This window comes from Cephus cinctus, unplaced genomic scaffold (genome assembly GCF_000341935.2).
Source record: "Cephus cinctus unplaced genomic scaffold, Ccin1 Ccin1_scaffold2766, whole genome shotgun sequence".
Classification (NCBI taxonomy): domain Eukaryota; kingdom Metazoa; phylum Arthropoda; class Insecta; order Hymenoptera; family Cephidae; genus Cephus; species Cephus cinctus.
This window is the reverse complement of record NW_014334369.1, coordinates 72,624-95,760: the sequence shown is the minus strand read 5'-3', so window position 1 is coordinate 95,760 and position 23,137 is coordinate 72,624. Positions and strand designations below refer to the sequence as shown.

At 47.7% G+C, this 23,137-nt stretch overlaps 6 protein-coding genes across 22 annotated transcripts in view; 3 read left to right on the top strand and 3 right to left on the bottom strand.

The window, feature by feature from the left end:
• The window catches only part of LOC107274340 (chitin synthase chs-2), an 11,328-nt gene extending 9,633 nt beyond the window's left edge, over positions 1 to 1,695 (bottom strand). For 4 of the 6 annotated variants that reach the window (XM_015753380.2, XM_015753378.2, XM_015753379.2 and 1 more), the window contains exon 1: positions 1,259 to 1,653. The gene's annotated coding sequence lies outside the window, so the exon portion shown is untranslated. Of the gene's footprint in view, positions 1 to 1,258 lie in introns of all 6 variants that reach the window. The other 2 variants (XM_015753377.2, XM_015753381.2) reach the window with 1 other exon arrangement.
• A 96-nt stretch (positions 1,696 to 1,791) lies between these two features.
• Positions 1,792 to 4,856, bottom strand: LOC107274341. 3 transcript variants are annotated; one of them, XM_015753390.2, is made up of 8 exons: positions 4,250 to 4,856; positions 3,954 to 4,147; positions 3,712 to 3,881; positions 3,379 to 3,627; positions 3,134 to 3,294; positions 2,981 to 3,070; positions 2,185 to 2,914; positions 1,792 to 2,118 (listed from the first exon to the last, which is right to left on the bottom strand). In XM_015753390.2, exons 2-8 carry the CDS (start codon positions 4,058 to 4,060, stop codon positions 1,892 to 1,894), a joined length of 1,734 nt encoding a protein of 577 aa, XP_015608876.1. In that variant the 5' UTR covers positions 4,061 to 4,147; positions 4,250 to 4,856; the 3' UTR covers positions 1,792 to 1,891. The 3 variants fall into 3 exon arrangements, with proteins under 3 accessions (XP_015608876.1, XP_015608870.1, XP_015608875.1); XM_015753384.2 differs by having other exon boundaries at positions 1,792 to 2,914; positions 4,250 to 4,437; positions 4,571 to 4,856; XM_015753389.2 differs by having other exon boundaries at positions 1,792 to 2,914; positions 4,571 to 4,856.
• Positions 4,857 to 4,993: 137 nt separating this feature from the next.
• LOC107274345 (cysteine desulfurase, mitochondrial) lies at positions 4,994 to 7,452 on the top strand. Its single transcript, XM_015753395.2, has 10 exons — positions 4,994 to 5,334; positions 5,408 to 5,487; positions 5,554 to 5,670; positions 5,761 to 5,898; positions 5,991 to 6,196; positions 6,274 to 6,395; positions 6,454 to 6,611; positions 6,670 to 6,941; positions 7,025 to 7,114; positions 7,222 to 7,452. Exons 1-10 carry the CDS (start codon positions 5,187 to 5,189, stop codon positions 7,283 to 7,285), a joined length of 1,395 nt encoding a protein of 464 aa, XP_015608881.1. The 5' UTR covers positions 4,994 to 5,186; the 3' UTR covers positions 7,286 to 7,452.
• LOC107274346 (GTP-binding protein ypt7) lies at positions 7,386 to 9,045 on the bottom strand. The gene is made up of 3 exons (XM_015753396.2): positions 8,632 to 9,045; positions 7,908 to 8,152; positions 7,386 to 7,815 (listed from the first exon to the last, which is right to left on the bottom strand). Exons 1-3 carry the CDS (start codon positions 8,809 to 8,811, stop codon positions 7,617 to 7,619), a joined length of 624 nt encoding a protein of 207 aa, XP_015608882.1. The 5' UTR covers positions 8,812 to 9,045; the 3' UTR covers positions 7,386 to 7,616.
• Positions 9,046 to 9,526: 481 nt separating this feature from the next.
• LOC107274347 (COP9 signalosome complex subunit 8) lies at positions 9,527 to 11,335 on the top strand. The gene is made up of 4 exons (XM_015753397.2): positions 9,527 to 9,987; positions 10,527 to 10,597; positions 10,682 to 10,860; positions 10,919 to 11,335. Exons 1-4 carry the CDS (start codon positions 9,931 to 9,933, stop codon positions 11,167 to 11,169), a joined length of 558 nt encoding a protein of 185 aa, XP_015608883.1. The 5' UTR covers positions 9,527 to 9,930; the 3' UTR covers positions 11,170 to 11,335.
• A 10,660-nt stretch (positions 11,336 to 21,995) lies between these two features.
• The window catches only part of LOC107274344 (probable nuclear hormone receptor HR38), a 23,539-nt gene continuing 22,397 nt past the window's right edge, over positions 21,996 to 23,137 (top strand). For 4 of the 10 annotated variants that reach the window (XM_025091583.1, XM_025091589.1, XM_015753394.2 and 1 more), the window contains exon 1: positions 21,996 to 22,753. Coding sequence is in view for 1 of the 10 variants with exons in the window: in XM_025091590.1 (XP_024947358.1) it covers positions 22,644 to 22,737 (94 nt within the window). In the remaining 9 variants the exon portion in view is untranslated. The remainder of the gene's footprint in view (positions 22,754 to 23,137) is intronic. The other 6 variants (XM_025091584.1, XM_025091582.1, XM_025091586.1 and 3 more) reach the window with 5 other exon arrangements.

Sequence of the window (23,137 nt, the reverse complement as noted above, 5' to 3'; positions counted from 1 at the left end):
TCCGTTAACTCGTACTTGATATAGAAACAGATAAGTACATATCGCACATGTCGACAGAGATTTACTGTTAAGTGACCTTAAAATTATCTACGTGCTACAATTGCATGGCACGGATAGATAGCGGCCGATATTGCACTTTTTCGATCATGATAATCCGTACCGTGTGTCTTTGGTGCATCGCTTGCTCGGAGATACAATACCTTGATAATGCAATTTTTAACAGTTTTCTTTTGCTATCGGATTACTGGCATTACAGAGTACCCCTGGGAGCTAAGCGCGTATAACACCGGAAGTCTCGATCTAACCAAGGAATAGTAGAGTCGTAGACCAGTAGAAAGTTTCACGGATTTCCCGATGCCCCTTTATGAAACGTACGAGCGAGCACGCAAACAATTCTACTTGCATAGGAACTGAAAGACGATATAGACCAATTCGCATCCTTCGGGCAAACGGACTTTATGGAAACTATTCATAACTATTGATACTGTCTTTGCCAGTACCAAACGATCTCGTACTCGTTTTCGAAAGGCAACCGCGGTCCGAGCCCGATCTCCGCTCCTGCACATGTCACCATGAGAAATCTAACGGAATAAATATTTTCTCCATGAAACGTCGAACTCGTAGCGTCGTGTGCGCGCGTCCGTTGGCTACAATCGAGCCAAGTGTAACTTGATGGAGACTCGTCCCCATGCGAACCGATGCATCTTCTACGCCCATTACTTACTGACACATGACGTGTCCACGCGCCTGGTACCCGGAAGCCCTTCGGCGGATCCGTCACTGAAATTCATTTGGACGCTCGGATGACGCAGACACGCAATCCATGCCCTATGAAATTCTTTAAACTTTCCACTATTAGTTCTTTCGTTACACCTCAGTCCACCGCTGTCGCAACCGATTCAGCTGGTGACGAATCAGGATCCGTTTCGAAAGGTCAAAACCGGCAACGACTTCGTTTATCGCGCAACTGACATATCGTCCGACTACAAAAAGACATTGCTACCATCTGATGAGTTGCTAGGCGTCTGCGGAGAAGATGGAAGGTACGAAAATGCACATATGGCTTACTTGAAGAGTATATTAAAGATTAAGAAATATACTGGAGATTCGGACGGACCAGATCTCCCTTACCCCTTTTTTAATCGGGACGGATGTCGCGCATAACGGTGAAATCAACGTGAGGACAGCACTAAGATCTGCTGTATCTTTTACACAACTAACGCTTCACCAGACCATATCTAACCAAATTGTTACTTACCTGTCACTAGCAACGCTACCGGTCGCGGACGCGATGCCCGATTAATTCCTGCGAGCCCTTAATTCCGATCACTCGTCGATCATCATTCCCGTAAATTATTCCTTTCTTCTTTATATTCGATTCGACTTGTAGCAGTTTGTTTCAGAGTACGACACTCGCGAAAGCTTGGCACACACTATGATAAAACTATTGGAACAGAGCGGTGAAAGCCGTCGAGCGTTAATGCCGAGACTGGCCAGTTTGTCTCTCTCTCTCTCTCTCTCTTTCTTCAAGTTACTGTAGCCTGCCAAGTTACGAGCGACCGACTGCCTCGTGCTCCAAGTTACTTTCACAAACTCGATGCTACAGCTGTTTGACTGCCCGTCCGACTGCTTGCCAGCTAGTTACTTGTTGATCTTCTGACGTCACATAAAAATCCTCTATACAGCCACTCGCTGCCGCTGAACGCCATAGCCACTGGAAGGATATCGGTTGGAAGAGAGTGGGCGATACGATAGCTGATCAAAAGATGGGACAAGGATGATGCGTGAACGTTTCTTAAAACTCTTATTATTACGTTTCAATTGTTTCTTCCTTGTTTTCATACAAATCTCTTATGATTAGAGTCCTTCGTGGTAAAAGATAATGAAATTATTAACGGCAGTCTTTCGATAAATTCAATGAATCGTCGGTCTCGCTAGACGATTGTTTCTTACAATGTATTGTGCTCATGTCCAGCATTGCGCCAAAATCCGGTTTTACGTTGGAAATCGATATTTCTTCGGGATAATCCGTTCTCAATTTTTTACCATCACTGGATTCCATTGATGGGCGATCTTTCTTGCGTTCGTTGCAAAATTCCTCGACCGTTCTACAAGGATCTAAGGACGAAGTGGCAGTTTTGAAGACTTGCATTGTCTCAGATGTCGATACAAATTCCGACTTACGTTCACTTCCGTCCGCTATTTGATGATCCTTTGGACCTTTGCTTATTGGCGGTCCGAACAAGTTGGCAATTACATAGGTAGACGGGGATTTCGTAAAATCGTTCAGAGCGAATCCAGAGAGTTTCGCCAGGTCGGCCGTGGAGAGACTCGCGAGTTTCGACAATTCAGAGAACTTACTGACCTGCGCTATGTCAGCCAATGGAAATTCCGTGGGTGGCCGCCCTTTGAGCATGGAATCGTTGGTTAATAAGTTTGTCACTTTTGAAAAATCAGCAACGGAAAAATCGTAATCGCACTTGGAATTCTTTACGGACACCGTTAATTCACCAGACTGGAATGTCGGGATCGTATCCGTCGGCAGTTTGTGCTTCAGCGTCAAATTCGTATCCTTCATCTGAACTGATCCCACTGACATCGACACTGTAGTTGCTCCGTCGGAGGTACCTTCGCTCTTGCAATTATCTCTGGAAGTTGACGGCACTCCAAAAGGTTTTGGAATTGTTACTCCAGTACTACTCTCGGATTTGAACGTAACCGGTGCCAAGAAGAGATTGTTAGGATTGAGAGTACCCGTCGGCTGCGTCATAGAATCGGAAACCAATGGAAACTTGACTGCAGGGAATGGCTCTGGCGACGTGTCTTCTGAGCCTGGGCATACCATTTCACGAATTGTGTCCCAATAGGAAGGATTCGCCTGATTACGTCCAGGAAGCTTCGATGCTAGGGAAGTCTAAAAAATTTATAAGAACATACAATAATAGCAGAGCTCAACTTTTCTGAAAGTTCTAACACTTACTCGTAAGCGATCGAGGTAAGTAATGTTTCCAGTGAATATAGCGCTGAAATCTATTCCGTTTTCGTTCTTATAAAATTCCACGCATCTTTTCTAAAACGCAAAAGGTAGTGTACACAGTCGTAAGGTGGCACTATTAGATTGCGAGTGACTTACGATCTCCTCGAGTGCGTCCTGTGAAAGAAAGTGTTCCTGCGAGAGAGAGTAACTCAGAAGCATCGGTCGAGGATATTCGTGAGGTCGATTCTCAGGAGGCGGAAGAGACCAGAAAACGTTGAAGTTAGACTCGTAGCAGCTGCTGTCGACATTGTACGGAGCTACCGCGTGATTGAGATTAAAATTTACAGGTACAGAACACAGTACGATCGCATTAAGTATCTCTTATGCCTTTGAAAACTTACAGCATATCAACCCTATGCACGGTGTATATCCGTTATCGCTAGGACCCTTCATTTTTATTTGGTAATCCAGCTGTGAATCAACATCTCGTAAGGAAGGTGAAGCATGCGACCGTGGATGAGAATGATACCAGCCAACAGGAGTCAATCGTTTCCATTCCATAGTCCGAGCAATCTCAGCTTCTACAGAAGCAGCAGTGATCTTATCCCTTCCAAAAATACGACACGGAAATGCAGTAGTTATTGCCAGATCTGGAAAAGAGGAAAAAAAATTAGTGAATCCCATTTTGTCTCACGAATTTGGCACGTTTGTTGAAGCGTTGGAAAGATCCTTACTGTGAGCATTTATATCCCAATGTCCACCCAAGTACCCACAGACCTCTTTGTCCGTCAGATGACAATGAAGATCTACTATGACAGCTGCTGTAGTTGATATTGTGACAAGGAATGGCTGTATTTTTCCCAGCGTACTGAAAGATGTTAACTCAACCATTGTGCTCATGTCCCTAAGAAGTAAAAAATATTACAGTATAAATAAAGCTTCAATATAAAAATAATAAGGTTATAGAATTTCTTACATTGCATGGCTCCGTATACCCAGATTTGTATGCTTAACTGGCACACGCACTACCGTATTATTAACTTGCATTCTCTCATGAATATCATCCATGACTTCTATTTCCATTTTTCTTAATTATGTATCTAAGTTATTCAGTTTGAAAATTGTCACTAAGAAAAATACTGTAGCTGCAGTACTGCTGCATTAAACGACCTGAATGAGATGCAATGAAATAGCAATATGATAGCTTTAGCAAATAAATGTATGTAGTATAATGACACAATAACGTTGTGTACTAATAATACAAAAAATTACCATAAACTTAAAAGACAAGGTACTTTTTCTCAACTATGGTAAAGATAACACCATTTGAAGTTCGATTTGGAATCAGAAAAGTAGTAGTAATGTGTTCATTGCACTGTACCAGGGGAAATATATTTACAGGAAACTAAACGTTGACAACCATAGCTATTATTGGTCACGGCGTTTGATTTGGTCTCTGACTGCAGGATACAAATTGATATAAATACAGTAGAATGTCGATTATTCGAACTATGTAATTGGCGGACACAGGTGTTCGAATAATCAAAGATGTATGGTAAATCAATGGAAATAGATGGAAAAACCATTCAATACCTTCGACAAAAAAACCATTGGCAATAGGATGAATAGAATATTTTCCTACAAGACGAACCCTATGCAGGTTCACTACACAGAAGAAAGCGCGTTTGAATACCGATGTTTCTAGTGTATGTACTTATGCACTAGCATGCACATACATGCATTGCTTATTAAGGGTGCGTTCCGAAATGTACTGCCAGTACTGTAACCAACGCTGTGTCCTTATACAACCATACGTATCTAAGAGAGATATAATTACTTTTGCAGTACTGTCAGTACATTTCAGAACGCACCCTGACATGTTCATTAATCTCTACGCCACTGCGCAGAACCGACTCGCACTCCTGATTGGTCGAGATTTCCTATCGTCGAACGGTTTCTCTATTATCTCTCTTCCACTCGCAGGTCTCCTATTGAAATGTCAAAAACTCGCGTAATGCAGGTGGCTCCGCTGCACAGTGGCGTGATCACTCCACGTGAATGTTGGATCATCGAATTTGGTAGCATTAATCCCTTCTAAGACTTCAGACCCCTGTCACTTGCCTTTATCATCTTTTATCCTCCACGCGCCGGTGTTGCCCGTGTTGTCATACGAAAAACGCGGAGTCAGATTAGAAATTGTCATATTAAAATGATTCTGGGCAATATGACTTGTGCGATGACAAAGATCAACATATTTTGTCCACAAAAATGTTTGGTGAGTATTTTCGGACATATTAAGGAATGTCGATGGATCAGGACAAACAGCCGGCAGCTCACGGAAATAACAGAATACGATTGTAAGTCGGAATGGTTTCACAATATTTCTGTTCACCCGAATACGTTACAGATTGATTGTAAATACATTTTTAGCTCCGATTACCGACGAATACAAGAGGGGTCCCGCAGATGGTCGTCCACTTTATCTGGATGCACAGGCTACAACACCGATGGTAAGGCCATCGAACTCCTTTCACAATTATTTACCTATGTAGATATTTACATTGAGGACTTCATAGGATCCGAGAGTTTTGGACAAAATGATGCCATACTTTACATCCTATCATGGCAATCCACATTCAAGAACACATATGTATGGTTGGGAAAGTGAGGCTGCTGTGGAACAAGCTCGCAATGTATGTTTTATAAGGGAATTTTCATTATATTTGTTATTACATTATGGAAAGAAATTAATATACTTTTTTTTCCCCCTATATTTTGAACAGCAAGTAGCAGATTTAATAGGTGCAGATCCTAAGGAAATTATATTTACTTCAGGAGCTACCGAATGTAATAACATAGCCGTGAAGGGTGTAGCCAGATTTTACAAAATAAAGAAAAAGCATATTGTAACAACACAGACGGTGAGCACAGCATCAAAGGGTATTAACAGTTTCTCTGTTACATTGTTGTTGAGTAATCATTAATCAAGAAAGTAATTCTACTAAACATTTAGGAGCATAAATGTGTTTTGGACTCTTGTCGTGCTTTGCAAGCTGAAGGATTTGATGTCACGTATCTCCCAGTTCAGTCAAATGGCTTAATAGATCTCAACCAGTTAGAAGAAGCAATTAGAGCAGATACGTCTCTTGTATCGATAATGACTGTAAATAACGAAATTGGAGTGAAGCAACCAATAGAAGAAATTGGTGCTATCTGCAGGTGGTACCTAATGGAGTGCACAAATTATCAATTTGTATTTCAAATAATTGTCATTTTTTTTTTTTTTTTTTTTCTAGGAGACGAAAAACTTTTTTCCACACGGATGCAGCACAGGCTGTTGGTAAAATTCCGATGGACGTTAATAAAATGAATATAGATCTTATGTCAATCAGTGGGCACAAGTTGTATGGTCCGAAGGGTAAGTTTAATCATCTCTGCGAATTATACAATTCCTATAAGAATTTACGTTGGCGCAGGAATCGGGGCTTTATACGTAAGACGGAGGCCTAGGGTTCGGGTTGAACCAATTCAAAGTGGTGGCGGTCAGGAACGCGGTATGAGGAGCGGTACTGTACCTACGCCGTTGGCAGTTGGTCTTGGCGCAGCTTGTGAACTCGCTAAATACGAAATGGAGGTAACGGTCGAGGAACGATTGCAAAATGATCACGTCGTTATCAAGTTTCAATTTTCAGTATGACAGCAAATACATCAGCGATCTTGCTAATCATCTGATCGACAAAATAACATCGAATCTGGCGCATGTTGTTCGCAATGGAGATGCTGTCGCTTGGTATCCGGGCTGTGTCAATTTGTCCTTTGGCTGCGTCGAAGGGGAGTCCCTCTTGATGGCACTGAAGGATGTGGCACTGAGTAGCGGTTCCGCGTGTACCAGTGCTAGTCTAGAGCCCAGTTATGTCTTAAGAGCCATTGGCGCCTCCGAAGATTTAGCGCACTCTAGTATCAGGTCGGCAGAAAATTATTCGATATCACGTAGATTTGGGATGTATGATTTTCGATAATCATTTATTACCATATATATTAATCCAGATTCGGAATTGGTCGATTCACGACTTTCAACGAAATTGACTACACAGCCGAGCGTACGATTCAACACGTAAAACGACTACGAGAAATGAGGTATCTAAGATTTTTCAACATATTTTCAATATCCATTCGTTGCCATTCCAATTCTTTTTTTCTCCTTCTATGGCTCATCATTATCCAATTATGTTCTTTTATTTCAGCCCTTTATGGGAAATGGTTGAAGACGGTATCGATTTAAAGACAATAAAGTGGACGCAGCATTGAGCATTTAGAGAAGCAACAACGTGCGTAAGGAAACCATTGTTAATTCTAGGATGGGCGATTTGCTTGTTCTTACTTCAGTGCGAAGTAAGGTTTCATCATAAACATGGATATATTGAATGTTTATTCCGATTTCATAAATTATATATTGTTCTGCAAACAAGCCTAAATAGTGGCGTTCGATAACTTTTCACTTACTTTCCATTGTTCCCGATTATTCCGTTGTCACCGTTATTTGACAGGTTACAAACTGCGGAACGCTCTGCTATTGGGATGAAAGACTTATGCCATTACAAACTTTCGGCGGAAGTATATCTTGAACATAACCACCCGTCTAACATACGCAGGACGGGTCGCCAGATTCATCAACGTATGAAATTTTAAAGCGTTCTTGGTCCATCTCGTGTAGGCCTATTCGAGAGCGATTGGTCTCCACCAAATAATGAGCAATCTCTTCGAACATTTCGTTTATCCCTTGGCCAGTTTTGCACGAGGTCTTGTAGGTCGCCGATATCAGATTGTGGCACTGCTCGCTGCAAATAGAAGCAAAAGATACATCGGCCGGTCCTTCTGCGCCATGCTTCGCAATTGTTCAACGACAATTAGTCTCCTTGTAAAAACAAACCAAAATTGTTCCATCTCCGCATCCGTTACTTGGAGCGCTGTGCTCTCGAAATCATTTTTATTCCCGCACAAAAATATTTTAGCATTCTCCGCGTATGTAACTATATCGAGAAGATGCTGCGATAGTAGGTGAAATGAGGTGGCATTGTCCAAGGCGAAAACCAAGATAGCAGCCTCTGCAAATTTATAATAACTTGATGTGACAGACGCCACTCTTTCCATGCCACCAGTGTCCCATAACTGGAGCTGAAAGATAAAAAGGAAAATGTACTGGCAATCCAAAAAAATGATAAAGCTTCTGTAATGTCGAGAATATTTCAAGAATTTAAGAGACCGTCGAATTGAAAATGTTAATTTATACCCCTCATATCTTTGAAAGTGTATCAGTAAATTCGAATTGCTCGAGGAAAGCATACTGCCAAATTATTCAAGTATTTCGATAAGTCGCAAGGTTAAAATCCCTTTGTTACAAAAATTTCTAGCATTTTGAAATGCCTTTGAGTCTATTTATGTTCGTTTCCACCGACGTGGTGCATGTCTGATTTAATTTCTTGTGTATAGTTTTGAGATAAGATAATCAGAATTTGAACTATAATCAACGTCCGTGGAAATGGGCGTTAATCATGTAAAAAAAAAAGTGTGCGCATTTGTCGCGTGGCGCAGTGATCGCAGAGAAATGCCTAACGCCGTAGCAGAAAGACGGAAATGTTCCATATCATACTTACACGTATTTTCTTATCATCGACGAGATACTCCTTATCGATATTATCAAGACCTAGAGTGGATTTTCGGTCGTTACTTGAGATAAAAGTATTGTTTGCAAATCGCCTGAAAATTGAAGTTTTGCCCACGCCGTATTCCCCGCACAGGATGACTTTCTGCTCGGTTACTTTGACAGTCGCCATGTCCTCCGTTAAATAATGTTAAATAACAATAATAGTTATATAAAAAATACCGGTGCTACGAGCGAGCCGAGCATGACGCACGTTGATATTCACGAATGGTCGCACATCGCGTCCGCTTTGCATCGATTATTGAGATATCCCTTATACCATACGCGACGTTCCTAGAGCGTGACAGCCGGGACGCCTAGACACGCCAAACGCGGAGTCAGTCAGCCAGTCAGAGCTCAGCTGAAATCACGGCTGAAATGTAGAATCTATGTATAGATGCCATACCGATCCTGATCAAGCTCTGAATCAAGTATAGCCAGCCACAGTCAGCCGTAGCATGGTTCATCCAGTGGTGGCTTTGGCTGAATTTTTGGAAATTTAGATGAAAAAAAAACTAAAGTTCTATCGGCGTATTCGTTTTTCAAAGTTCCTGGTTACGTTTTCGTTGTCTCGAGTCGATAAGGATCACGTAAAAGCATGTTCGCTAAGGCGCCAGTGATCGGTGTTCGCCCTAATTGGGACTAGGGTGATAGTGACATCGTACGGTGAGAAAATGCGTTACGCTCGCGAAACCGCTCAGAAATATCTCGAGACTCTCATTCTGTGTCATTGACGCAGTTCAGGGCCAAGACGGGGGGAAGGAAGAGCGAAGAAGGGATACCAGACACCCGAGCACCCGAGAGAAAGAGAGAAGGAGGCTGGAGGTAGCCGGAGATAGCTTCCTTGGATTATTGTTGTTGATTCTCCCTGAGTTCTTGCTTTCATGCTCCCTATTATCATCTTCCGTTAAAAGGATTAACATTCCTCGTGAATGGACGTTGTGGAGTCTGAAGAGTGTGTCTTTGCAGAGGTTTTTGTTCTCGTTATGGTTCTGAACATGGTCTTATATACAGGTCTGGGCACTTCACGCGTTTCACGTCTCCCAAGTGTGACCCTAATGAACAAAACAGATTTAGATAGGTTATGGTTGAAAGTGGATGAAAAAAAAGAAGCGGATGATTGCGCGTGCGTGCAAACACAGGTTCCTCCAGATACTAGCGCCTCATATTCCGAACTAAACTCCGAAGTCACAAACAGCACATTTGAGCACATCCATTATCGCTGAGTGCCCAGAGACCTGTATATAAGACCATGGTTTTGAACGAAGTTGGAAAATTAGTGCTGGAATTGGAGAAGGCAGAGTTGGAAGTACGTACATACTTATTGAAGTTTCGCATGAAAAGGAGAGTTATGCCGGTCGAAGTGTCAGGGATCTCTTGTTTTCAAGATTACGCGGATTTCGCTCAACGTCAGCGACCGTAGTTGCTGTTAGTATTTGCAAAATTCGTGTCTTACATGTCACTCCTAAATACGATAGTGTTTTTTAAAATGATATCTAATGCCCTTACGTCGCGTAGCAATCATAGTAGTTAGTTACTACCTGATAGGATTAAATTACTTAATATCCTTGAATCGGTCTGAATGGTATTTATTATGTTAATTTTTTTCTGCATCTCCTAAAGTTCTTTTGCTTTTTTGTTCTATCTGCCCAGGAAAGTGTTTATGTCATTTCAATGATTTTCATCATTACAATAAGATTCCATTGTTTATTGCTTTGATGTTACGTAATTTAAAGATTCGACACAGCAAAGGAGGGATCAGTTATATGTTATAACAATCCATCGGACTGAACTTTCACAATGACAAACATAATTGCGAGAACTAAAAAAAAAATATATCTGTTCTAGGCACCTGGTGGAGTGGCATCAGCCCAGGCATATGCACAATTACTGGCAGTGTACCTGTACCAAAATGATCTGTACGTTTTTACTCATAATCCACATAAACAATAATAACAGTGAATAGAGAGATAAGGTTTATCGGACACATTAAATTGTTGCAGATGTAATGCAAAATATTTATGGAAACGCATTCCAGCCAATATAAAAAGTAAGAGCACAGAGCTTGGACGAATTTGGGTGGTAGGGCAGCGGATGTGGCAGCGCGATTGGCCTGCAGTACACACGGCCCTCAATGCGGAATGGAGCGAGCACATATTCTCTATCATGAATGCCTTGAAAGGTAGGTACTAATGCCAGTCGAAGGAAAGTTCAGGAAAAAATGAGGTATCTTTCTTCAGATAGCGTTCGCGAACGTGCCATGTCTTTAATATCAGAGGCCTACTCGTCCCTGGGGTTGACTGGACTCGCCGCCATGACAGGATTATCTCTGGAACAAGCACGGCAGGCTGCCGTCGAAAAAGGATGGGGCATAGACGGGATGACCGTGCAGCCGTGTAAACTCGACAAGGAACAATGCCAGACGCAAGCAAGCCTAACAGAGGATCAGCTCTACAAGCTGACGCAATTCGTCTCATTTCTCGAAAATTGATCTGAGCTGGTTTGGAAATTTCAAAATTGAAATTCGACGGACTCTTTTGTATCTAGAATGCAGCTCGGCGATAGCGATCCTTCGGACGATCGATCGAATATTTGACACAAGAGCTAATTTTTCTATTATGCCTCTAGTTGCCTCATTAAATAATATTATTAAGGAACTTTATGAGAATGCTGAATTCTGTATTAGTTCTTAATTACTTAATACTGGTACTGCGATCCTCTGGCCATCTGTAGTAGGCTTACGAGTTGAAAGTATTTTTTCTTTGACAGTTTGCAAACAATGCCATCCTTGATTTCCATAAAATCATGAAGATACCTATACAAAAAAAAAATACATTTCTATTGCAAAACCATGTGCATGTAAACTTCGTAATATAAATTGTATGCAGAGCCATGTATGGCTTACTAGAGAATCGATTGCTTTTTCGAACTGTCAAAAAATTATATTGAACTCGTACGCCGACTATACCTATTTATTCTATCAACGTAATAGTCACGCACATTAGCAGCCCGCTGGCTCAAGAGAACGTGATCTTATAGTTTCGCAGTGTCAAAAGGCAAAAATATAAGTAAATTCTTATTGATTTGATCGTGTTGGCTCAAGCATCGAACTGCAGCTGAATGTGTATGGGTGCCACTCGCTCGTTGCTGAAGAAGGCAGTCAGTAACGCGGGTATAAGGATTCTCACCGGAGAGAATGCCCGTTGAGAATAATCCGAGAACGACCGACAGCCGTCAGCCAATCGTGGAAGGATTCCTCGAGGATGCATGGGTGCGCGCGAGAGACGATAATCTTTAACGGGAAATCCAGCGCAGCATTGCGTTATGGAAATTGAAACGTTCGTAGCCCTGAAAAAAAAAGTGGTACGGTCAGGTATGTCTGCTTGCCCGCCTCCCGTGCAACGGCCACTCGGGTGCTTCGCCGTAATTCTCTGTGAAATCAATTCTACCTGCCCCACATTATAACGTTATGCAATGCGAAAGATCGAAATAAATTGCAGCCCGATTGGCTCCACTCGCCCCTCCTGATGCCACCCTGAGTCTAATCGCCACATGGACGGACTTACGGGAAGAGAAGACGACTCGGACGATTAAGAAGGAGTGGGTCAGAACCGTCCACTCAGGACTGCTCAGGACTGCTCAGGATGGTCAGGGGGAGGAAGTTGCGATTTTCGTGGATCGCTCTATTTTACAGCCAATTCATTGAAGGAGCGATGGACAATCCGAGCACTCATCAGCGCCATCATCACCTAGGGAACGCGCCCTCTGTAAACAAACGTCAATTTACGATAGTCTCCCGAAAACGTCTTCGGGACGCACAGAGATGAAGATGGATATCGTAAAAGTGAGGTGTTCTCGTCTTTCTCGAAAGTTTCATTGAGGGAATCTTGCGACGCGTGTGCCGCCAGGCAGGGCACGAGGCGACGATGAAGCCCAGGTCGCAACAACGCGAGCCGAAGATTAGAAAACCGTACGACGCGAAGATGACTCACGATTCATCGCGGCTCGGACGTTCTGTTCGATTTGTTCGTGCTTTTGAATAATGCAAATCATCATTATTCCAATGGACAATCATTGCAACGCGATTGTCTTGTTATTGGCGAAGCACGATCGGGTCGAGGCTCGGTGCGCGAGCGTCAGGGTGCTCCACACCGTTCGGGACGAAGCGCCTCGCACGCGGAGAGGAACATGATCCGAGCAAGGTTTGCTTTCCTCGCAATCGGAGTCGCGCAAGTATTTTCATGCTTTGATCCTCTCGGCTGAAAAGTTGGGGATGTGTAGAGAGAGAGAGAGAGAGAGAGAGAGAGTCGTGCCCCGTTGTCTACCATCTCCAGTATTTCTTTGGGATTCGTGTCCTGAAGAACAGAGCTTTCGCATGGTATGAAATGACCTATGAACCGCAGGGGTCAGGCGCGTATCTCATGGCGGAAAACTAGACTCGTCGGGCAAGCGAGTAAAAGCGAGTCTAACGAAGATGGAGAAAGACGAGAAGGTGCACGAGTCGGCGGAGGATGAGACGGAGGTGAAGGTGCTGGAGGGCGGGAAAGGTGGAGAAGAAGGAGGAGGAAGGTCGATTTCCCTTCGCTTGGCTTTAGCTCAGATAATCGGTCCGATCCAGCGTAAACCACAATGGAATTTAGAGACGAGTCCCCGTTATACTGTTATGACTGGTAAGAGTCTCTTATCTGACGAGGACACAATTGAATGTTGGCGGCCCGTGGGCGGAACGTTCTTCGATTGTTTCTTTATCGCGATCATTCTCGCTTCTCGGCTCTTCTCCTTTTTCTTTTTCCTCTCTCTCTCTCTCTCTCTCTCTCTCTTTTTCTTCTATAAATTTCTCCTCGTCCAGTCCTTCTCGTTCTTCTCGCATTCTCACTCTCCCGCGATGATGACGACGATGACGAGACGCGCGATCGTCGTCCTTACCGCCGAGGAGGCACCTTTTGAGAATCCATTGGTGGGTGCGCTTAGAATGTGAATTCCTAGACCGAACGAAGCCGATCGTTAGCTTCGTTGGACCGAAAGGACCGCAGCCACCTTGCTGGCCGCGTGCCCTTTCCAAAGCGGAACCAAGCGCAGGCATCGCGCACCACCGAAATAGGAAGCGGCCTGACTTCCTTCACACTTTCCTCATCCAAACCTGAACTGACCGTCCTACTGGCCGCTTGGAGAAGAGAGAAGAGTCCTGAGCGACCGCAGCGGCGCGTGTTCTGAAGTGGGATCCAGGATAGGTCGGAATACCGATCTCACGTGTCCGGCTCTCTGGCAGCGCGTAGCTACCGTGTCCCGAGACCGGCGATCCGTCAACCGGTGGTCCAACAATAACACTCACTTCTGAGTAATCGTGCCCCTGATAACCCCGTTATAAGGTGCACGCTTGTAACGAATGCGGGGGCCGTCGGCGGGCGCAGACTTCTGGGATTTCGCAAGCGCCACTCGCCAGAGATAAAGAAAGAAATAGCTGAAAGGTGAGAGCACGAGAGATGGTGGCGAGACAAGATCCGAGAAATCTTGAGGAGATAGGTGCTGTAGAAGCCAAGATGCCAAGAGACCAAGCTGCTACGAGTGGCTACGAGTCGAAGCCTCGAAGGAGAGGCCTCCGTGGCCTCCGAGGCCTCCGAGGCCCCGATGAGTCCCGATGGGTTCCAGTGTGCGACCGGCTGCCATAGACTCGACCTGCCGCACCAGAAGAGAGCGTTCCTCGCGAGAGAGAGAGAGAGAGGCGGAGAACGGAATATGGGATCACCTTAGGTTAGGGTTCGCGATGCTGCGCCCACGCTGCCATTGTCTCCCACTCTCGAAAGGATCGCGACTCACCAAAGAAAAGACGCGGAGATTAGCCCGGAGTGCGATTCTCCTGACTCGTATTCCCGCGACCTCTCTCATTTCCTAGTAAGTAACCGAGTGGGTGCGAGGGTGACTCCTCCGGCTCCTCTGGCTCCTGTGGCTCCTCAGCCGAGTCTGGAGAGCCGCGGCACGGTCCCTCGGGAAAGCTCGGGTTGCGACTCGCAGGAGTATCTGGGTCGCCGATTCCCGGCAGCTCGCGTCCAAGATGATAAATAAGAAAGAGAAGAAGGAGCGACGCAGGATTCCGACTGGGCGACTGAGAGACGAGATCCCGTCCAGCGGCATGTCGTGTCGCGCTGCGTCGTGCTTTGGAGTTTGCTCGCTACTCCGAAGCTTAACAGGAGTTACCGGCTGGCGTTCCCGGCCACCTACGGAGATCACGACCTCTCTCTCATCTTGAGGATTCCTGGCCGATAAAGCTCTGGAGGAAGAGCTCTCCGAGAACGACATCGAAGATTCGCGCTGGACTCTTGACTTCGCGGAGACGCTGGCTCCCGGGCATCCTGCAATCGGCAGAGAAGTACTCTCTTTCGGTCGCTGGACCAAGTCAGCTGCTGGCTCAGGTTGGCGTGACGACTTGACGCGGGAGAGGTCGCTACTCCGTGCGCTCCGGCTCTTGGAGTACCGGTTGCTTCGTAGAGAGCGCAGTTAAGGGTACACGCCGAGCTGCTCGATATGTTAATTATCGGTTCGTGCCCGGTACACCTACCGCTGGTTACGTAAGCTTAACGAGGCGCGATCATAGAGAGACGAGAGTCTCATCGTGGACGAGCGTCACGAAACCAAGTCCCGTTAGTGACACAGAGAGGGTAGCTGCAGGCTGCAGCACGGGTGAAGGTCTGAGGGTGCGGGGTGGAGCAGCAGCTAGTAGATACCTGCCAGTCTCCGGGAAGAGTATCTTGGTCTCTGACGATCCTCAGAGAGGACCAAGAAGGACACTTGAAATCCCGGTTAAACGTTTTCCTGAATGTGATAAGAGATAAGGAGAGCGAGCTTCCGATCGATCCCACGAAGGAACCTAGAGTTCATCGCTTCCAGAAAGCCTCTAATCACTCACGCAGTGATCGGCGGTGTCCCACTTAACGGATAGCGTGGGATAGGCCCTTGGGAGATGATAATTACACGTCGCTCGACCTACGGGCACGCCGCACCGCGAGTAGGCACGACTTGGGTGCTATAGGATCTACGATTCGCCTGGACACCATTTTTTAGAGCCGAGTCTACCGCACGATGTAGCATGGAGGACCTTGTGGAAATTTTGGTCCAGCTGCCCGAGTACGGTTCCCGGGTGGTTGGGCAGATTCGACAGAGTTACGTCAAAATGCGCCCTGATTGTCCTAATTTCTCTGGACTTCTACAGCCCCATCGAGAGACCAAGCTGAACAAAAGGAGAGACTATTTGCGGGAATAAAATTGTCTCCGCGGCAAAGATTTGCTATAATATGATAATAGTGCTAGGCACTCCCCATGGACCCCACTTGCGTCTTCAAAGTGAAAGGCGGGCGAGTCGCGGGCATGCTAGTTTATGCCGCTACGCTGTACTTCGCTGTGCCGGCACGGCAAGGTCCCCCCTCCTCCCCCCCAGGGTCAGAGGTCGACTTACCCACTCTCGCCCCACCCCGCCCCGCCTGCACGCCGACTCTCCGTCTCTCTCACTCGCGTCTTGGCCCCTCTTGCCGCGGCGCCGCTCTTCACCACCGCGGGAGAGAGAAGCGGAGAGCGGCTCCCTCTTAGGTGCACGGGGCAACAGGATCTAACGCGCTGACAGCGCGGCCGAGCACGTGCGTGTGCGCCTTTACACGGACTTCGCTTCCTATACACTCTTGCCTTCGATGCCAGGAAACTTTGAAAATACTTGAGAACACTGGCCGAGGATGCGACAAAGACTTTTTCTCGCGGAAACCCGAAGCGGCGAACCAGACTAATTGTAAGTGGCCGAAGAGCAGCGGGCTCGTTGGATTCGGCCTAAGCGACAGCAGATAGATACTATCGCGTAATAGTGCAATATACGATGAATATTTAGAGTACGAGAACATTAGCATACAATACGCATACCGCATGGAGCGCGGATCCGCGAGTCTCGCGAAGGTGTGACTATCCGTGTAGATTCCCGCTAGACTATTCAGATTTATTCCTCTCGGCGTTTCTTCCTACCGGCTGAAATTACCTGCAGCTCGCACTGTTGCCCAGGTGCCCAGGTGCCCATGTGCGCCATCGCTTCCTCTCACCAGGACATCGTGTTCTATCAGTAGGTATCTGTAGCTGTCTGTAGAAGCGCCTCTTCGTTTCCGGTTGATGGATTGGTAGACCAGTAGACCTTTCCCGATGCTGTGCATTTAATTTCATTTATGTCGACTCTGCGCCGAGGGGGCGGATCTCCTTGAAGATTTTATGTGCGTTCGCTATTTCGATCTTTCAGTCCCTTTCGAGTCTCTCGAGAGGAAGGATGCCCAACGAGGAGCTACAGGCTGCAGCTGGCAGGTCTCAGTGTCTTAGTGTAGATATGAATAGAAATTTGCGAGAAACAGGAGGCGAGAACGATCGCGCTGGTATTAGTCCAGGCGCGTCTCTCTCTCTCTCTGCGTGTGTAGTTATAGAATCCCGAGGCAAAAAACTATGAGAGAAAGTACCTGTCGGTGGCCGATGGTGCGGCTCTCCTCGAGCCGCTCCTCGACTCCCTCTGCCCAGGAAACGCGGATACCGATTTGCTCGGGTCGCGCAGGATCTCATGCCGCAGGGTTAGCGAGAGTCGCAGAGGGAGAATGCAGCAGGACTCGCAGGGACACGGGAGCGCGGGAGTTTGGAGAAAGACGCGAGAGGATTCCCTGGAGAAAAGGTTGGTGCTGCTGGTGCGGAGGTCTAGATGCGATGTCATTCGTCTCGGCATTAGGGACGTCGTCAAACGGATAAGAAGTCTGAAAGGGGTTACGTGGGAAGCGAAGGGACCTACGAGTCTTGCGTCGACGCCACCTGTGTGCTTTTCACACACGCACTGATCAATGCGCGCGGCACCAGAAAGTTCGGAACCATGGCGACCTACCCGACCTACCCGACCTACCCAACCTACCCAACCTACCTTAGAGTTTTATTTTGACGATGAAGTAAGGCTCGGGGTTGGTTCGCTAGTCCCGAAGGACTCTCTACCGCTTCCGAATTCAAATATTCCGATTAATTCATTGAATCTTTGTATCCACGGATTCGGAAGCAATTCTCGGACTCTGAACTCCTGGGAAATATTCAGCATCGGAATATTATTATTATCCTTTGGCGGTTTCGTAGTCGTGCATATCCGCATCGTCCTCGAGCACGCGAAGGAGTCTACATACTCTCGTAGAGTCTTCGCTCCAAGGATGCGCCATGGCCGACGCATTAGCATAGCAACGCGGAAACGCTGCGAATGATACATGCTCGAGTGAACCTTTTCCTCTCGTCCTTTGCGGCCTGATGCGGTTCCTCGCTTCCGCTTCCTTCTGCGGAACAACGCGCATCCGCACCATTCCCGAGAATCTTCTCATTACTTCCTTCATTCGTCCGATCGATCCCCCCCCACTCCTCTCTCTCTCTCTCTCTCTCTCTCTCTCTCTCGCCGATCCCATTCAGTGCATTCCAAGATCAAGTATATCGAGGGATTCGAGTGGAAGTAGCGCAGCCGAATTAAAGTCCGAGAAGAAGAGAGAGAGAGAGAGAGAGAGTTTATTGAAGCCCTGGAATGACAAGAATTCCCTAAAGGCTGCTTACAGTACACATTCATACATAACAGTTCTCTCGTATAGAATCAACAGAATAAGTTGCGAAAATAAAGGTGAAAATAATAGAAATAAGGAAATACGTGTGCAATAATACAGCAGAATGTTTAAACAATGCGCTACTTTGCTTAGACTTAAATGAAGTATTATCTAGTATAATAGTTATTTAATATGAGTGCACGTGCTATTTCTACTGACGTTTCGACAGAAAGGTCCACAGTTGTCTCTTAAATATATATAGAGAGCTGGCAGTACGCACGCTAAGAGGGCAGGGAATTCCAGAAGGAGCAGGACTTCGTGAGCCACGATTGTTGATATGTGGTGGTTCTACACGTTGGGATAAATGGATGATTTCCGCTCCTGCCCAGCTCCCTGTTACAAATCTCTGATGCCCATCTTATTTGCTCGAAAAGATAAGCATGTCGTTGATCGTTAAGAAGAGAGAGAGAGAGAGAGAGAGAGAGAGAGAGAGAGAGAGAGAGAGTCCCGGATAGTCAGGAGGCAGATCACCCGAGTCGCGCTCGTCCTCCGGCCGAGAGGAGGAATCGAGGAATCGAGCGTTCGCTTTCCCTTTCACACGCAGCGCTAATCGCCCACCGTGCCTCGATCCTCCAATCTGCGGGTCTATCGGGACTCTTGGTGGCTCGCGATTCCGCGAAAGGATGAGGCTGTCACTCTCGACGGCGATACCGAATCAACCACCGATCTACTCTCATCATCCAGCTGCGTGGCTTGTCCCAACTTCTCCCGGGAACACCCACTGTGACTGGTCGTCTTAGCTCCCGGCCTGCTATCCTTTTTCTTTCCGTTTCTCATCAACGGACACCCATGGTGTCCCCGTGTGTTTAGTCGAATTAAGTTAGGAATTGGGTTAGGTTAGGTTATCCCTGGGCTGCTGGTGGACACCCCCCACCCACATGCCCACTTCATTTCTCGCTGAAGATTAACATTTCTGGGACGATCAAGCCGTCCGTAATGGTATCATTGGCGGCAGATGCTCTTACGCAACAGCGCTACGACTTTTGATAGGTTTTTGTGAAACTGGACGCCTGGTATGTCAAGGACTGTGCTCGTGTACGTAATTAACGAGGCTCGATCGTCTCGCGCGCATATTTGCATTCGGAGGAATCCGCCAGTCGAGACTCTGAGAGTGGATGCTGCCGATGCCGCCGATGCCGCCGATGCCGCCGATGTAGCGTTGCGTAGCAACGCAGCAGAGGTCGACACGAACATACATATAGACACGCGTGCTCGCAGCTGGTGCTTCTTCTTCTCTTTGAGCTTTTACGGAGCAGCCAGTGAGACGTAGATTCTGGTGCCTGAGCCTTCGCAGGACCAATTTCGAGCAACTGGACACGTGGACCTTCCAACTGGACCATCGAGTCGTTCGCAGGTCACATCTCCCACTTGGCTAGATACACATACTATATCGATGCCTGCGTATAGATATAGAGGTGTGCCATTTTGCATTCTCTCGAGTAAGAAAAGTAGCCGCAGCAGCTCTTTGAACGAGGTGGGGATGGTAAGACCGAGTTCGAAGCTTCGAACGCAGGTGAACCGAGGATCCCACGAAATTGCATAATCTAGAAGGAGGTGTGCGCCGAGACACGATGATAAGTAACAAGGTGCTTATCGTTCGGCCCTTCGCAAACACGTCGACGTGGTGCTATCGTGACGTTCAGTCGGCCGGATGAACGTGAAGATGAATGCCTGTAAAGAGCCTGAGGTGTTACAGCGCTCTCTCTCTCTCTCTCTCTCTCTCTCTTCCTTAACCGACGGAGCCTACGAGAAGAGTGTAAATAAAGTGGGGCTCGTGCGACACAAGGATGTCACGTCGCCGCGAGGTTCCTGGCTCCGTCCGACCTTTTTTCCCACGTGTCCGTGCTTCGTCCGCCTGGATCCAGCTGAACGGCGCCTCCTGGATTCGACGGTTGCCCCGTGAGATCCCTGTAGCGGCATTTCGCAACGTCCCACCGGGCCAAAGGCGCGCATCCGAGTTCTCCAAAGTTCAGTAAGAAACTGTAAGAGCGTGCGCATCGCGATAGTCGCGTCCTGTCTTATTGTTAGACACAACTTATAGTTAGTATGCAATTCCCTGCGTCTGTCTTTCTCGCACGCAGTTCAACATTCACATAGCCAGAGAGAAAGCCGAGGCTCCAGACTTGCGCGCGACTTCCGCTGCAAATTGAGAGGCTGCTTCGTCTCCAGTTTTCAGCTCTCGCTCGCCGGTTCTTCGGTGTCTGACTGCCCACTGCCGGACGCACGTACACGTGCACGCGAATCCTCTTGGCTCCTTCGTTCTCCTTCGTTCCTCTTCGTGTTCTCTCGGCTGTCGTTCGTCTTCCGGCTTTCAACGAAAACCGGTTTTTTCATTGGCTCATTTGACTGGCGCTCAGGGCGAGCGCCGCGGCGCGCGACTCATCGGCAAATGCGTGTTTACGAGCGAGCCGATCCGCCGGATTGCCTCCCGAAACCCGTCGACCGGCTTCGCCGTCTTTCACGCTTAACGCGAGCCTCAATTTCTGCGACGCCCGCACGCATTGCGGATTGCGGAATCGTGCAAGCTGCCACGCACTTTCTAAAAAGCTGAAAAATCAAAAGGTTAAGAAGCCAAAAAGAGTGCGGACCTTGAGGTCTTCGAGAACAGCCTTTGCCCACGTAATCTCCCGAAATCCCCCGAAATCCTCTTCTTGCTGCACAGCACGACCTCACTGAGTAGAGACGCGCGGCAACTCCAGGCACTCCTTCCAGGATGGGGATCAGCGCGGTACATTGTGGTACATCGTGGCACAGCATCCAAAGACTCCGTTCCCTGAGCCAATTCCACGACCAAGATCGTCCCACTTTCTGTATGTGCTTCTTTACAGGTGTCCTGCGTAATGCACCCTCGGCAATGGGTACGTGTGCAGCCACGATGCGCGCTATAGGTAAAAAAGAACGCGGTAGAATAACGGAGTGAAGAGTAAGGGAGGCAACCAGGAGCGGAAGCATCGCAGCAGTTCGGAAAACGTCCTCGCGGAGTAAGCGCAAAGGTGTGCACTCGTTTACTAGGTATAGCAGGTTACGTGGAGCGTGAAGGAAGTTCGCCCCACGCAGTTCGCCACGTGTTCCCACGTGGTTATGGTCAGGAGATGTAGAAGCGGTGGGCGTTAAAAGCGAGAGAGCACGAGGAGAGGAGGCCGATAGTGCATGAATGGAGGTTGGACCGGAAGGGAGGAGGAGAGGAGGAGAGGGGAAGAAGAGGACGGCAGAAGTGTCGACGGAAAACGGGACCGTCGATGCATGGAGATCAGGGCGAGTCGGGCGACCCCGGTATCACGGAGCTGCCGTCTGCCTGGCCTGGCATGTGGATGCTGCCTTGTCGCTGGCATGGAAACGCGGCTATATTCGTCTCTCTCGAGTGTGACGTAGTCGCGGCGCGGCAACGAAAGATTCAGTGGGGTAGGGTAGGGTTAGGTGGCCAGTGGGTATAGGACGCGTCGGGGTAAGCCAGGACTCGGTAGGGTGCTGCGCCGCCTGAGGTGGTGAGGATGACTGACGTCACCGTAGCAGCATCATCCCGGCGTCGGCCAATAGGGGCGCGCGCCAGCGGCCCATCGATCCGCCGTGCGCTCCCTGGTATGACGTCCGCGGTGACGTCACCGAAGCGCCGTTCTCCGCTACACACGGTACGGTTTTAATATAGCGGAGAACCGCGCGCGTTCCGGACTCAGTTACGCGGAGGCCGGCCTTTCGAGCGCGTCTCGTTGCTCTCTCCTCTAGCCCGAGGCACAGCCACGTTACTACCAGTTAGCGCAGGCCTGTGCAGAAGACGTCGCGAGCCGATAGGAGTTGCGGCCGAGCTGAGGACCGTGTCTCTTAAGACGTCAAAGTACGCGAATGTCGTGTGAGGCTCCTTCCGATCACGCGTTCTTATAAAGATCAGAGAGAGAGAGAGAGAGAGAGAGAGAGAGAGACGGCTAGAAGATAACAGTAAGGAACTGTGGAGCGTGGCGAGAGGCGCCGGATGCCAGTGAAATGGCACGAATCGGTTATCTCGAGCTGTCCTTTCTCTCTTCAACTTGAGGAGATTCTCGCGTATCTCTCTGCCATCTATTCCCAGTGACAGGACGCATCTTCAAGCACGCGGAATTCACCCCATGGTCTACGAGGTGATTGCGTAACTATCGTCGAGTTCTGAAAGAACCAGAGAGAGAGAGAGAGAGAGAGAGAGAGAGAGAGAGATAAAAGGCTCGCTCCCGAACTGGCCGAGTCGGTTGATCTCATCGGATTCCGGAGATCGGAAGAGTCTCAAATGCCAGAAGAGGAACTCTAGTCGCGTCCTCGGGCTAAGACGCGAACGCCAGTAGAATCGCGAGTGAATCGGCTGCATATGCGTGTCCCGCGGGTCGCAACGTTCGGACTCCTCGACGAGGCAAAGACGCTTACCTGGAAGGAAGCCACTTCCTCGACGGGGATCCTCGCAGGTCGGTGTAGTCGTCGGTAAGGTGTACCCGTAGCACCATGGTCCATGTCCCCCAGCTTCACCGCTTTCTCAACTCTTTCTTGCACGTTCGCACCTCTAAAGATATTCCGATCTCGCAACCACCCTTTAACGAGTAACCTCGAGCAATCCCGAACCATCCCCTTGAAGGACGCCGACCAGAACGCTCGCGCGTCATAGACGGTGCGTCGCGGCGCTTGCTTTAAGAGATATACCGATTGACGCCGCGGCGCCCATTCAGCCGGACTATTATACAAAGCACGCATCACTGGCTGTCGCTTCTAGCAAATCGTTGTGTGTTAATTTGTCTTTGTGCTGTCCATTCCCCCGTCTCTCTCTCTCTCTCTCTCTCTCTCTCTCTCTCTCTCTCTCTCTCTCTCTCT

Bases quoted from the DNA above. Each gene is read 5' to 3' on its own strand.
- LOC107274341 (XM_015753384.2), bottom strand. From the start codon at position 4,060: ATGGAAATAGAAGTCATGGATGATATTCATGAGAGAATGCAAGTTAAT. The intron at 3,295-3,378 runs GTAAGTTTTCAA...ATCACGCGGTAG, and splicing joins GTGCATAGGGTTGATATGCT to CTCCGTACAATGTCGACAGC. The intron at 2,915-2,980 runs GTAAGTGTTAGA...TAAATTTTTTAG, and splicing joins CTTACCTCGATCGCTTACGA to ACTTCCCTAGCATCGAAGCT.
- LOC107274345 (XM_015753395.2), top strand. From the start codon at position 5,187: ATGATTCTGGGCAATATGACTTGTGCGATGACAAAGATCAACATATTT. The intron at 5,335-5,407 runs GTAAGTCGGAAT...ATACATTTTTAG, and splicing joins GGAAATAACAGAATACGATT to CTCCGATTACCGACGAATAC. The intron at 7,115-7,221 runs GTATCTAAGATT...CTTTTATTTCAG, and splicing joins AAACGACTACGAGAAATGAG to CCCTTTATGGGAAATGGTTG.
- LOC107274346 (XM_015753396.2), bottom strand. From the start codon at position 8,811: ATGGCGACTGTCAAAGTAACCGAGCAGAAAGTCATCCTGTGCGGGGAA. The intron at 8,153-8,631 runs GTAAGTATGATA...TTTATCTTTCAG, and splicing joins TCGATGATAAGAAAATACGT to CTCCAGTTATGGGACACTGG. The intron at 7,816-7,907 runs GTTTGTTTTTAC...TTCTATTTGCAG, and splicing joins GCGGAGATGGAACAATTTTG to CGAGCAGTGCCACAATCTGA.
- LOC107274347 (XM_015753397.2), top strand. From the start codon at position 9,931: ATGGTTTTGAACGAAGTTGGAAAATTAGTGCTGGAATTGGAGAAGGCA. The intron at 10,598-10,681 runs GTACGTTTTTAC...AAATTGTTGCAG, and splicing joins TACCTGTACCAAAATGATCT to ATGTAATGCAAAATATTTAT. The intron at 10,861-10,918 runs GTAGGTACTAAT...ATCTTTCTTCAG, and splicing joins TATCATGAATGCCTTGAAAG to ATAGCGTTCGCGAACGTGCC.